Source organism: Felis catus, chromosome C1, assembly GCF_018350175.1.
Source record: "Felis catus isolate Fca126 chromosome C1, F.catus_Fca126_mat1.0, whole genome shotgun sequence".
Lineage (NCBI taxonomy): Eukaryota > Metazoa > Chordata > Mammalia > Carnivora > Felidae > Felis > Felis catus.
Window position 1 is genome coordinate 25,802,492 of NC_058375.1, and position 14,955 is coordinate 25,817,446.

Genomic DNA, 14,955 nt, shown 5'->3' on the forward strand with positions numbered 1-14,955 from the left:
GAAATTTGAGTTCTCCGGGCTACACTGGTCCCCAGATCTCTGAGTCCATATTGGAAGGAATCTGTTCCCATTTTTGCCTCTGAAATAGTCATAACTGGCTCCTGCCATGGGGCTGTCTGATTTTCTCACCCTCAAAGGACCATGTCTTACACAACTGGTGTTTCTATCACAAGGCACGAAACCTGGTCTAAAAGAGGTGTTCAGGAAATGTGCCCCTGCTCCCTCTCCCTCCCCTCCTCCCCATTCACACTGACTGCCACGTCTCCTTCCAGGAGCTATCCTACCCCAACTCTTGCAGTTACCCACTTTCTGAGTCCCTCAGAATCCTCAGGGACACCTCGTTTGCCCTCATCCCCAGGCCCTGAGTCCTGCCTTCCCCCGTGCAGCAGTGGAAGTCTGCAAGATGCCATATCTTGTCTGAAGCACATCTGGACACATCCTTCTGTGGGCACCTGGTGTGCTGACACAGGTCCCCCTGTGCCCTCAGCCTGATAACACAGCCACAAGGAGAATAAGAGAGGATATTCTAAGTGCCACACCACCACTCAAAGTTTGTCATCCAAACAGAGTTGAACATTTCCCAAAGCCAGCCCCTGCTTGGGCATGTCCTGTGCATCTAAATCTCGGACAGTACCAGCAACTGGGGCTGATAAGTCTCATCATCCCTCCACTCCTGAACCCATCATCATCGAGAGTCTCCATGATGGGTGGGGCACACCACAGAAAAGCCCGTGCATTTTAGTAAAGCCAGAACGACAGGGAGGTTAGTCCTTCCCATCAGAAACTGCGGCGGAATGCCCTGCCCTTCCTTCGCAGGGCCCCGGGAGTGGGAATTTCCACTTAAGATTCTATTCCCTTCATTGGATGCTTTGAATACGCCCTGCAGAGATGGAACAGTACTTCAGATCATTGCACGGAGACCCTGTCCACACCCTCAGGCCAGGACAGTTTCAGTCTCAGTGCAAGTTACTCCACCAAGGCCCATCATGAAATTCCTCAGCAAGGATGCACATCACATTGGGTATCAAAATCTCTGTAAAAATGGACCCTGGTTCTAAAAACATGCAGTGAGTTTTCATTATGATGAGAACCAAACTCATCAACTCATCAGGATGTGGCCAAGGGGCCTCAGACTGCAGGCCCAGATGCCGAGGAGACTGTGGGTGAGCCACAGTTTCCCAAGGGACCAAGGAGGGGACGCAACAGTGTGCTTACCAGAGGGAGGAGCCTTCGGTGCCCGTGACTTCCAGAAAGTCGTAACCGTCCTCCAGCTGGAAGTCAATAAAGACCAGGGCAATGGTGTCTCCCAGTTCGGCCAGGATGGTCCACGTGCAGTCGGCATTGTTATGGTACTCCGAGGGGAAGTGGGGGCTGGAGATGATGCCGCTCTGGCCGCGCAGGGTCCCGCCACAGGCATCATCCGCTGCGGGTGCAAAGAGAAGAGGTTCGGGTGAGGTGGTCTGGTTCCCAGGTCTTGGCACTCGTGGCCTTCACCCGTGACAGGCATAGAGGGTCCCAGAATGTGATGCACAGGCAGGATGGACCAAGATCCTAGTCTGAATTGGCCTAGTAATAGTGGTACCAAACACTTCCATAGCCCTTACCATGTGCCAGGCCCTGTCCTGAGGATTTCAGATAGTGTTGTTCTCATTGAAAGATGAGCCAACCAAGGCCCAGGGAGGTTAAGTCACCTACCTAAGGTCACACAACCACTGAGCTGGGATTTGAACTCTGACATTCCGAGTACCACATATACTGCCCTGCCATGAGCCAGCTGCCACATTTATTTCCACGGTCACGACTGTGGTGAATAGGACATCTCTTCCCACCAGATCTTAGTAACACTCCGATGTGGTGAAACTCAACCCAGCACCCTGGGGCAAAACTCAAAGGGTTGCCAGGCCCGACCTCCATCATCCTTCCTCTGGCCCTTCCTTGTCTGCAGGCCAGCTCTGTCCTCGCGCCCTGCATGGTCGGGCCTCCTGGTCTTTGATCACCCCATTCCCTCTGCCAAGGATGCCCTCTGCCCAGAGCAGTTCTCCTCAGGCTTTGAGATCCAACTCTGATGCCACTTCTTGGTAAAGCCTCATTCCCCCAAGTGTTTAGTGACCGCTCTCTCCTCTGGGCTCCCGCAGCAGCGGTCCGACTTCAGACACGGTACTTCGTGCTGAGTGATCTGTTCATACATCTGTCTTCCACTCTGGTTCTGAGCTCCACCAGGAATCCCCAAGGGCAGGGACCATGTTTTACTCATCCTGCCCCAGAACCTGGCAGTCTCACTGCTCCAGCCGAAATCCCAGCTGAGACTTATATTCAGAAAAAAATGATCTGGGAAACATGCTCTGACATAGAATAGTTAAGAACACTGGCTTTTGCATTGTTGCAGACCTCGGTTTGAACCCTTTCCCTGATGCTCACTAGCTGGGTGACACAGTGAGAAGTTATCCAGACTTTAAGCCTGTTGTCCCGGAGCCTGTATGCAAGTAAGTGATTACACTACACTTAGCATATGCTGTATTAGAGGTGTGGACTAACTGATGAAGAGAGAAAAAAAATGCAATACCCGGGTTCAAATGTGTACCAGGAGCAGCAGAATAAGAGCAATAAAAGCTAATATTTATGGAGCGCCTACACTACACCAGGTGCTATTCTAACTACGCTACGTATTTCATTGAATCCTTCCTGTGACCCTGTGAAGTATCATTCCCATTTTGCAGGTAAGGGAACCAAGGCACACAGAGATTCAGTTACTTGCCAAAGGTGACACAGCTCACAGCGACTAAAGGAGCTGGGGTTCTAAGCCCTGTAGATCGATTCCAGGGCCTGTACTCTTAACCAATACACTATCTCCCAGGAGTACAGTTCATATTTGGAGGACGTAGATAAAGCAAGATGTTACTTTGCGTGGGTGAGTCGATTTAGGAAAACTTAACAGAGGAGATGCCAGTAGAGCTGGGTTTTGAAGGATGGATAGGAGTTCCCTAGGGAGAGAAGAAAGGGAATGGCATTTAAGAAAACAGGGGCACAGATGTCAGAAGCACAGAAGCACAAAATCACAAGACATGTGCAAGATAAGTAGCTCTAGATGGCTTATCAGACAGCGAAGAGAGAGGAAGGATGGGTGATGGTAATGGACATGTAGAAGGAGCCCCTGACAGAGAACATGGCCAAGAAGACTTGGAAGCAGAGGACTCTATTGGAAATAAAATGGATTTGGGGGTCAGGAAGGTCTAGGTTTGAATTCAGGCTCCATGTTCTCCAGCCATGCGACCTTGGGAGATTTATTTCCAGCAGCTTCACGTTGCTTCTCTGAACAATGGTTTGCTGTGATAATTGACGGGGATCATTAATGTGACGGTCCCTAACATCAGCCAGGGGCTGGTGCATGGAGATGCCCAGCAAATACTAAGTTCTCCTTTTCCTTCCCCTTCCCGTTTTTCCTTCCCCCTTCTTGAGAATCAAAGGTAGTGAAGGGATATGATTAAATTTGCATTTTAGAAAGATTCCTGGGGCTGTGGCATGGAGGAGGTCTGAATCACGGGAGTGGGCAGGATGCTTTTGGTAGGACAAAGTCACCGAAGTCTGGAGGAGGCCAGATGAGCTCTGAGCTGAGGCCATGGATGGGGACAGTGGGAAGAGCACTGATTTCAGAGAGATTTAGGAAGCAGAATCTATAGGACTTGGCAGTTGTGAGGGATGAGTTCCAGGTTTGGGGCATGAGAATCTGTAGGCTGAAAAATGTCTCCTGTGGCAGGGGACCCAGGAGGGGGCTGCTTTGTGGTGGGGAAGGCAAGCAGGGGTTCAGTTTCGGATCCCAGGGCTGAGTATGTATGTGGGATGTCCTGGTGTAGACATGGAGCTGACGGCTGGGTATGCAGAAGCAGCGTGGGATGGAGGTCAAGGTGAGTTTATTCAGTGGTCCGCAACTAGTCTCGTTAATGTCATTCTACCGGGTCAAGGTCCATGTCAAGAGAATGTGCCTACTTCTATATGCCAACTTGGATAGTGAAGAGGTTGGTCTAATCTTCAAAACCTGAATGAATGGCAACGGCAGTGGGAGGAAGAGAAGGAACAGAAAGGATTCAAGAGCCAGGCTGAGGAGAAGGGAGAGGACGCAGTCTCCACCTGTGAGTGGTCAGCAAAGGAGAGGAGGAGGGAGAGAGGACGTGGAGGTCTCTAACAGGGCAGCAGGGCGGACTACGATGCTGTTTGGGTAAACAGGGGCCCCAGAGGAGAAGCAGTTCTGTGGGATGGTGATGGCCCTCCTCCACCGCCCCTCTGCACTCTGTAAACAGGTGATGATGCCCATGGAGAGAGGGCAGGAGAGATGCCCAGGGGGCCTGCGAGGCTGGGAGTCAGCAGGAGGAAGAGCAACTCTGGCTCCAGGGGAGTAAAGAAGACCCGGGAAGAAGTGACATTTAATGATCAGCAGGCAAAAGCAAATGCACCTGAAAGGAAGTTGTGTAAGAGCAGTCAGGGTCAGGGTCAGGAAGCCTGGGGGCGGAATGGGGGGCGAGGGAGCAGTGTCAGGAGTGCAGGACAGAGCGGCAAGGCCTGGGTCCACACTGTCCCACTTGCTCGGGCCCGCGGGTCCTGGTGGGCCGCACAGCAGCAGGCAATGTTGGAGGGGAGCAGGTGATGGGGGGAGACTCGGCAGCCTCTCCATAGTTCTTGGAATTCTAAGACATCCTACACTGTCGTCAGCCTCAGCCCAACAAAGACCACCTGGTGCTCTCCTCCCACTGAACCTGATCTTCTGGTGTTTCCTTCCCGGAGACTGTCAGCGCTATCCACCCAATGTCTCACGCCAGAGGTTGGGGCCATGGGCAACCTCTCCCACACGCCACACGTAGCCAGGGACCAAACCCCGTCCCTCCTCGTAAGTGGTTCTTGATGGGCCTCTCATCTGCCTTGCACCTGCTCCACTCAAAGCCATGTCATGATCCAAGTCAACCACAGCCATGAGGCCTCTTTCCTTGTCTCCAAATATCCCTCCTGCTCTAGCCTGTCATTCTTCACCAGAAGCCTGAGTGATCCTGGAAACACAGACCTGAGGACGCCACTCCTTTCCGTAAGAACCTTCAATAACTCTTACTGTCACTCAGGATAGAATAGAATATCTGTGGCTTATAAGGACCTTACAGAGCTTTGCCTCCTACCAGTCTCTCCCTGCCTACTTTCCTGCCACCAAACTGGCCTCCTCCCAGTTCTTCTGATGTATCAAGCATCTCCCTGTTCCAGGACCTGGAAAGTGCCATTTTCTCTTTCTGGAATCTTCTTCCCTACCTCCCTTCTTCCCTGGCTGGCCCCTCCTCAGCCTTTAGGTCCCAGTCTAAGTGTCACTTCCTCAAGGATCTTTCCAGATACAGAAACCCCTTCCCCCTATCTTAAGTTTTCAAAGCATGACATACTTTCCCATAACGAATTATTTCCGCAAATTAATTGGTCAGTTATGCCATTTATCTAATGTCTAGACTGTAAACTCCACTACAGCAGGGACCATGTCCGTGGGCAGCAGGCCTGGCACAGGCCTCCTCAGTCACTGAGGTTCCATGGCATCCAACCCCTCATCGCCATTTCTAAGTGCCCTGTGGTCCAGGAGCCTCCATGGTCAGGGGCTTTTGGAAGTTTGCTCTAGGTGTGAGTTGTAAGTTTCACCTTAAGAAATGTCTTTCAGAACAACACACCTTTGCCTCTAGACCCAGAACTTCAGGAGCAGTACTCTCCTGCTGGGAAGTACAAAGGACTGTTGGGATTAAGCAAAGGGTTTAATGGAGCCTTGAGGCCACTCAGCTCTAAAGAAATAAAAATGGCCCCTGTATTCGCCAATCTTCCTCTCAAGTGGCAGGCACTTAGTAAACATCTGTTGAACAAAGAAATGAAACAGGACACTGAAGTTCAGTGAGGTTAAGTAATTTCCCTAAGGTCACACATTGCACAGCGAATCAGGAATCCAGGTGGGTCTCCCAGGTATGAGAACTGTGGCCTCTTTCACGACACCGTTTGTTCCTGCTTGAAAGCAGTCTGGTAAAGCCATCCCAAAATCTTCAAAGCTCCTCATGATAGTCAATGATTTCTAGACCATGCTGGAACTGAGGACTCAAGAGCTTGAGGCCCTCTGGGGGGAGCCGCCAGTCCCCTCCTTGGAAGGTGGCACCTTTACATTTTGTCATGCCTGCCTCTCGGGTTTCTCCGACGCCCTTGCTCCCGAACCATCCTGTGTCGATTGAAGATGCTCTAAAAGTTGTTTGGAGATTTTCTCATACTTTAAACAAGGCACCATATTTCACGGTTACAACTTCAGAGCCATAAAATATAACCCTCAGCTGATACCACGATCCTAAAATATTAACGTACACTTCCTAAATATTAACGTACACTTCCTCCTTCTCTGGGAACGGGCCTTCCGCACGGCCATTAAGTCGTGTATGTTCGAAGGTGCAGGTGTTATGCTGAGAGTCGCCCTTCCAAGTTTATGACGTTATTTAAGATCGACTCTAAGTTCCACTGAAATTCCTTCAATTAACTATATAATTTTAGAGAACTACCCCTCGGCCCCCTGGGATGTCTGCTAACTCTCTGGTGACCCACAAATTTCAGTAGGGACGGTGGAACCTCCATCCAGCTCCTCCCCTGCCTGCATTTCAGGCCGGCGCCAGTGCACAAGCCTGGACGCCGGCAAGCTTTGGGGTCCTCCACTCCCGTGTCCTCAGTTCCGCCCCCAGGCTACTCCGCCTCCGAGAAAACAAAAATCCCCATAGGCCCTAGGGGAGAAACTGACATCTGACAACTCAGGTGTGAGGCAAAGAGAGCCACGGTGTGGCTGCCCTAAAGCCTCCATGCTCCCCCTTTTCCTCGTGCTTTGTGGCTCAGTGTTGTGGGGGCGTGGAGGGGGGGAGGCTCGGTCTCATCAGTGCCCTCTTCTGGGGGCTTGGGGTTCTGCCCCCTTATCCTTGGCTTTATCAAGGACACCCCTTTTTAAAATTAGGAAATCGCAGGGGTGCCTGGGTGGCTCGGTGGTTAAGTGTCCGACTTGGGCTCAGGTCATGATCCTGTGGTCCATGAGTTTGAGCCCTGCGCTGGGCTCTGTGCAAAATAAATAAACGTTAAAAAAGAATGAAAAAGAAAAAAGAATGAAAGTAGCCCCCGGCAGCCCCTGGCTCCCTACCTGCAGCGGCATCTGCCCAGCAGAACAACCTCGGGCCCCTTCCCTGAGGAGGGTCAAGGGGGAACCACGGGAGACCAGGAAGTCCCTGGCCAGGTGGACTCATCAGGGGGTGCGCCTACGAGGATCACCTATGAGGATCAAGCTCTCAGGCCCTGGGCCACCAAGCTGGAGCTCTGGAAGTAACGGTGTCATCATCAGTCTCCTGTCAGGGCTCACAGGCCATCGTCCTGGTCTGCCGCAGACCATGATGGTCAAGAATGTGGCTGGTAGACACATGGGCTTGGGTAGAATCCTGGCTTCACTACTCTCCAGCTGTGCAACCACAGGCAAAGTACCTCGCCTCTCCAGGCCTCAGTTCCCTCATGTGGAATAGGGAAGAACAAAATCTTAACCTCCAGGGGTTTCTGTGAGGATCCTGTGAGGATTAAATTAGAGAGGGCAGGGTCTGGCCCATAGTTAGTGCTTGATAAATGCCAGCCGGCAGTGGCCGTGGCAGTCAGAATCACAACAGCTAATGCTCCCTGAGTCATTACTACGAGCAAGGCCTTCTGCTGCACGCATGACATTTATCAACTCGAACCTCACTTCCACCTTATGAGTTGAGTAGTGTACTGTTACTATTTACAGGTGAGAAAAACGGGGCACAGAGAGGTTGAGTAACAAGCCCAAGGTCACTCAGCTAGTGGGCGTGAGTGGGAAGGCCAGGATTTGAATCCAGGTAATTGGACTCCAGAGCACATTCTGGATGGTTCTGCTATAGCAACAGTGATGACAAAGGTGATTAGAGGACTGGTGACTCCAGTGGTAGGAGAGGAACCCCATAGTGAGGAACGGTACCTGGGAGCCATGGTGCATTCCACAAGGTCCTCACTGCCTGGATGACAAGTGGTGCTTTCTAAATGTTGTGTATATGATCAAAGGGGCCCAGCGTGCGGCTCCCAGACCCCCTCTGCCATCTGCATCGCCACCTTAGGGTCTCGTATCCCTCTCCTTCCTCTTTTCAGCTCAGAACTCCACCCAGCCACAGAATGAATCCCCCCACTTGGATGTCTCATGGGCATCTCAGACATTACCTGGACAAAATGAGCTCTTGATTCCCCTGAGGGCACATGCCCCCTACGCCCTGTCCCCGTCATCCCCATCTCGGTTATCGACATCCCCACCCTGCCAGCATCTGGAAAGAGCCTAGGAGTCAACCTTGACCCTTTGTTCCATCAGCGAGACTATCGGCCATGCCCCCACACCACGGTCCCAATCTCCCCTCCATCTCTGCCATGGCCACCCCTGGCCGAAATGCAGAATCTCCAGTCTCCTTGCCTGTGACAGCTGCCTCCTAACTGGCCCTCCTGGTTGCACCTCTTGCCCCCTACAATCCCTCTCATCCTAGCATCCAGAAGGATCTTTTTAAAAAAGTAGATTCAACTGCACCATGCCTGAGCTTAAAATTCTTCCCTGACTCCCTCCTGAGCTTAGAACCAAACCTGAACCTCTTGTCCTGCTCCACCATAGCAACCCCTCTCCCCCATTCAACTTCGCCACAGGGGACTGTGTTCTATTTCTCTAACACGTCAAACTCTCTCCTGCCCCAGGACCTTCACACCAGCTGTTCCTCTTGTTGGGGATGCCCTTCCCCTGGTCTTCATATAACAAGCCCCTCTTATCATTCAGGACTCAGTTCAGATGTCACCTCCTCAGAGCGTCCCCTCCTGACAACTCCATCTAAAGTAGCCTTCCTGTCACTAGCTGCTTCATTTCCCTCATGATCTGAAATTTGTTTATTTGATTTTTATCTGTTTTCTGCCTCCCAGCTGCTCAAATGTAAACCCCACGAGATCATGGATCTGGTCTGACTCTTCGTCGCTGCAATTCTCTGTATCTAGAATGGTAAATATCCAACAATTGGCAGTTTACAACTAAGGATTGAGTTCACAACTCAGTAGCACACGGTGCTACGGTGGCACACAGTAGGCGTGCATGAAAAGCATGAATCCTGAGTGAATGAGTAACCTTCAAGGCTGCTGCTCGTGTTCCCCACTTGGAAACTCGGGGAGACTTAGCAACACGCAGCTTTGAGCTGGCACAGGACGGCCAGAGCTGACTTGGGCCTGTCTGACGCCATGCTCCTTCCGCGCCGAGCACACTGCCTCCATCTCGCATTCTGCAGGTTCCTCCCTCGGGGCTCCAATATCCGCAACGCAGCTTGACACTTGCAGTCTGAGCTTCTGCAGACCAGTGCCCCCTTCCCTGTCAGGGGACGGCCCGCTGCGCCTGGCTTGAACCTCTGAGGCCAAGCGTTTCTCACTCAGGCTGCTTTCTCTCCACCTGCCTCTCAGCACCCAGCACATCTGAACCCTGTTCCTTCCCCACGCAGCCTTCTTTGCTCCAGGGCCAATGCCCCTCACAAGCCAGGGGCCGTTTTGCTGAAACCCACACGGTCTTCCTTCTTGTGATTCAAATTGGCTCCACAAAGCTCGGAGACTCCTAGGGTGGATGTGCCCAGAATGACACAAAGCAAAGGGGGATCACGGGCCCTGCCTCCTTCCCTCTGCCAGCTAGACCAAGCCTCAAAGTGCCAGCAGCCTTCGAATGGGCCTCGATGGAGGTCAGCCTCACACCTGCTCTGTCCCCTGATCCCCCTTAGCCTGGGCCATGTCCCCAGACTGAGTCTACCTTTCGGGCAGGCGTGTGGCATTTCCTGTTTGAGGTAGAGACACAATGCCCTCCAACCTGCTCCGGGAAGCCTTGGACTCAGAGTTTGTGTCACTCAGTGCTGCTGGGCAGGTGGGCTGACCCAGGCCAGGAATTTGCCTTTTGGGCTTGTACGCCTTACATGATCCTGATGGTGAATAGGACCCATCCGGCCGTCCGCTCATTCAGCAAATATTTACGGACCACTGCCCAGTGGATGAGGTTTATCCACGCACAGATGCCAGCCCTTGAGAGTTCTACACAAGAGGAAAAAAGGCCAAAAGGCTTTAATCCTTCCAGCGTATGAACCGTTAACTCTGGCATGACCACAGCTCCTGGCATCGCATGGGCACATGATGAGCACCCTCAGTTCCTATACAACTTGGTCTCCTAAGGAAGCACAGTTTGGAAAATCACTTTCAGAAAAATCACTGGCGTTATTGAGGATGTTTCTCAGACTATGCTTGAGGCTCATGGTGAATTAGAAACGAGAAATGGACCTGAAGCCCAGAGAACGGGGGAGGCGTGGGGGCTTGGAGAGTGGGAGAGCCACCTGTGCTCCCCCAGTCTTTGAGTAGGAGCCACGTCTCATCTCCTTCAGATGCCAGGGAGCCTCTGGGACCCAAAGCCCTTCTGGAAGCCACACTTGACATCCTTGGCTGGCTTCCCCAGTGTGTTCCAAAAGAGGGCATTCTCTGGTGTGGCTAAATTGGAAGGTACTTAGAGAGGACTTAGAAAGATCAGCCTGGGAGTCTTTCTGGATGGGCCTTGTCCATGTTCAGGAATCTGAACTTGACCCCATCAGTGATGGAGAACCACTATTGGCATTCTAAGCAGCAAGTGATCCTGTCAGATCTGTGGCTTAGAAAGTTTGCTCCAGCAGTGAAGAATGGACTGGGATGGGTGTGGCGGGGAAAGGCAAACGGCTCGTCACTGGATGTTACCAGACGGGGCCCCAGATCACTGGCAGAAGCATGGAGGGGAGGGCTGGTGCAGAGGGAAATGTACCAGGGCACGATGGCTGATGGTGCAGGGGGCATCTGGCTTGGGCACCTTGGATGGTGACACTCTTCACCGAGCGAGGGAAGGCAGAAAAAAGAGCAGGTTTGGGAAGACAGGGTTAGGTTTTGGATGTGCCCCATTTGAAGCACTCTCCGGGGAATGTTGAGTAGAGTCTGAGACCCATGTGGACCTGAAGCATAGGACAGAGGGTGGGGCTGGGGACAGAGACTGAAGAGCCACCTCCCTGCAACAATTAGAAGCCATGTAGTAGATGAGAAGTTCCAAGAGATGTAAGATATTCCCAGAGATGAGGCCATGCTGAGCCCTCCAGCATTTAAGGGAAAGAATGGTCATCACCTAAGAGGCCAAAAGAGGAAGAAGAGAGGCTTGGGAGGCAGTCGTGCCCCACAAAGGCACCCCACACCCGTGAGCCACTGCTGTGACGTGAGTGCTGGGGGGAGGCAGCATTACCCCAGCCCACTCTGCCTCCCACACCCTGACACACAGGCATTAGACTGGGGACAGTGAGCCGACCCAGCAACGGAAGCCTCCAGGAGGTCGCCCTTATCACTTATCTTTTACTAGTGGATTAATAAAAAAAAGTATTTTCACAGCCAGTCAAGTTTCTTCCAGGTGGAAGCTCTCTTTGTTCAGGACAATACCACCTGATGCCTACATAGCTTGGCTGGGAAGGGATGCTTCTATCAGGAAAGGGCAAGTCAAGGGGCAATGGGACTCTTATGCCTAAGCGGACACAAGTCCCACAGCGAGGCCAAAGTTAAGAGGCACCAAGTGGAGGACGCTGCAACGAGATGAGAGGGGCAATGTCTGAGCTCAGGGAAGTCTAAGGCTGCTAAGACAGAAGCCAGGGACAAGCTTCCAGGGAGAAGGGGCCAAAAGCTTTGGAGGCTCATGATTGCTCAGACTTTCATTTTAAGCCATTTGCTTTGCTGGGATGCAGACTCCCTGTGTTGCCACAAACCTTCAATAAAGGCCGCGCTGCATGCAAACACCTTTATCAGTGGGTTGTCCTTTTTGTTTTGTTTTGTTTTTCCCCCAGGACAGGAAGAAATGGAAGAAAAATAGGCCAAGTTCCTGACCTAAGTTAGCAGAGCAGAACCTAGGGAGTTGAGGCATGGCGGTCGAGCTCCAGGTTCAGAGAGAGCTGAAGCTGACGAAGATCCCTGAAGACACTGGGCGGAGTTGTGGATTTCCACCTTACTGAGGTAGGTATTGACGTGAAGTATATTGCACAGAATGGATGACAGCCCCTCTGCCCCTGACTCTTGGGCTACCTCTGTTTTTCATTTCCATATTAAAAGAGCATGGTATTTATAGTGTTGTGGGAGGAAAGAGAATTGTGGGTTTTGTTTCGCAACTAGAACACTTGATTCCATTTACTATCAGGTTTCATATTCTATTACCATGTCACGACTCTTGACACCCCTCCTTGGAAGGTCAGAGTGTTCAACGGTGGCACCCTCTGGGCAGGGGGCGGGTAGGGATGCTCCAAGAGGAGTGGAGACAGCAGCTTCTAGCCGTGGTTGGCCACTCAGGGCCACACACCGGTGTGGAGGGGCCAAGGTCTCACCCGATGGGTTTGGTCATTCCTGATACCAACCATGTGATGAGAAGCACATCCTAAGTTAGAAAAGGGGCCTAAGAGAAGACTTAGGAAGGCGAGAAGGGAGATTCTAGTTCCCTTGGGTTCCACCAAGACAGGCCAACATGGCTGAAGAGGAGTAAACAACCATGGAGGCAGATGGCAACTCACACTGACTGGTTGTGGATTGGCTGTTCATAGGAAGGAATTCACTGCCATGTGTGAGCTCAAGAAAGGGTGCTGGGGTCAATTAATCATGTCTGCCATTGCAGTGGGAGCAAGGGAAGAGATCTATGTGCCAAGTATCTTCCACCTCTGGTGTAGGTAGTAAAAAGGGTATACACTTATAGCGGGAGTGGGGAGCTTGTCTCCTCAAGCTGGTCTTTGGATAGTAATTACAGAAAACCTGCCTCTAAGAGAAAGGCAAAGCTTGAACCCAAAGGGAGCTACATGTTCCAATCATTTCTCAACTCCTTGAAACGATCCCCCCCAGACCTATATCTGAGTGTTCTGGGATCCATACAATTTAAAGACGAGAGTTTCAAGAAGAAAAGAGTGGTCAATAGTGCAGAGGGCTGTTGAGAGGTCAAGAAATATCAGGGCCAAACCAATTCCCATCTGATTTGGCAACATGATGCAGAATATTGGGGCCAAAGGCCAGTCTCCAGAGGAGTAAATGGGAAGTTGGGGGAGAGACCAGGCTGGACTGAGCTTTTGAGATGCTAGGTGTTCCTGGTGGCCTGGGGAAATGCTACAGTGCAATGTCACAGCCATTGAAAGGTGGCTTAAAAAATCTACATGCATGATAATCTCAATTATACACATATTCATAATATATGCGTACTGCGGTGTGTGTTAGAAGATGAGAAGGAAATACCTGAAAAATCATCATTAAAATGGGTAAATTTTGTTTCTTCTTTACCCTTTTCCGTATTTTATAAGATCATTTAGAAATGATCATATGTTATTTTTATCATCAGATTACAGGAATGGGAATTACTTTAGAAATAAACTCAGTTATGATGGGGTGGAGGGGCAATAAGAAACAGGCTGGGAAGGGGCACCTGGGTGGCTCAATCAGTTAAGCATCCGACTTTGGCTCAGGTCATGATCTCGAGGTTCATGTATTGAGCCCCGTATCAGGCTCTGTGCTGACAGCTCAGAGCCTGTAGCCTGCTTCGGATTCTGTGTCTCCTTCTGTCTCTGCCCCTCCCCCACTCGCACTCTCTCTCTCTCTGTCTCTCAAAAATAAATAAATGCTAAAAAAAAAAAAAAAAGAAATAGGCTCGGAAGAGGGTGACTTACTATCCCGGTTTGCCTGGGACTTAGGGCATTTCCAGGATGTGGGACTTTCAGAGCTAAAAATGGGGAAAATCCCAGGGAAACCAGGATAAGCTGGGCCATCATAGCTGGTAGGCTAAGGCTGATATAGCACCAAAGGGAGGTAGTGGGTTTTGAGGGGGCTGTTGGGGTAAACAGGTTTTGAGCATATTTGGAGGCTAAGACCCCATTAAACAGGGAGGAGGCTGAATTTATAGGAAAGAGAAAAGACTAATCACCAGGGTGGGGTCAGTAAGAACAAAAGCAGCTGGGGAGAGCCATGCACAGGACAGACTCTCTGTAATGGAAAACAAAAGATGTTTCTTCTAGACAGAAGGGCAGACTGGCTAAAAATAAGTTTGTTGATGTAGGGGTAGAGGATTGAGGGAGTGCACACCTGAGGGCTAGAAGGTCAAGTGAGGCTGAGAAGCCTCTAGAATAGCTGGGGACCCTGAGCACCCTTGGTGGCCCCCAGACATGTGCTCCCCATAGCAAGCACCCCAGGCCTTGCTGGAGTGCATGGTGTAGTTTCCCCACTGAAGATCAGGTCCCACTGGAAGCTCCCGCCTCCCATCCAGTCACAGCCCACCCCGCCCAGACCCTCCCCAGCCACCTACCTCTGCAGGAGGGCAGGGGGAAGTCCCACGTGGCACTGTTCTCAGAGCCAGCGTGACAGGTGAGCACAGCGTGGCCCTCCAGGAAGAAGCCGGGGTTGCAGCTGTAGCGGACCTTGTCCCCGAGGTTGAAGGTTGAGCCCTGCTGGACGCCGTTGGGCAGCCGCCCGGGGTTCCCACACGTGTGACTGGGGAGAACTGTGAGAGGGAGACACACAGCCTGTGAGTTGGGCTCGAGACCTGACACCTGCTTCTGCACAGCACCCGCCCAGGCGGGTCACCCCCTGGGTCTCGTTTCTCCTGCAGAGGAGCCAGCCCTCTCAAGGCTGCCTAGTCCCTCCATACTGTCAGTTGTCAGGCATTAAGGCGGAGCCACACTGGCAGCGTATAGCCAGCCATCCAGGTTTCCTGCCTCTTCTCCTGCTCAGCCATGGTTGTGGATTATGTTTGTCCCAACACTCGAGATGCCTCAGGGAAATCACTTTAATCTCTTGGGTTTGCTTGCCCTGATTTCAGAGTCCACCCTCCCTCTCACGACCAGGGAAGGGACGCAGAGCATG

The 14,955-nt window shown here is 51.7% G+C and overlaps 1 protein-coding gene across 6 annotated transcripts in view; it reads right to left on the reverse strand.

Moving 5' to 3' along the window:
• The window catches only part of CSMD2 (CUB and Sushi multiple domains 2), a 602,474-nt gene that overhangs the window by 386,507 nt on the left and 201,012 nt on the right, over window positions 1-14,955 (reverse strand). For all 6 annotated transcript variants that reach the window (XM_045035511.1, XM_023258438.2, XM_023258437.2 and 3 more), the window contains exons 4-5: window positions 14,399-14,593; window positions 1,216-1,423 (exon numbers count right to left, since the gene is read on the reverse strand). In XM_045035511.1, coding sequence (XP_044891446.1) covers window positions 1,216-1,423; window positions 14,399-14,593 — 403 coding nt within the window. The remainder of the gene's footprint in view (window positions 1-1,215; window positions 1,424-14,398; window positions 14,594-14,955) is intronic.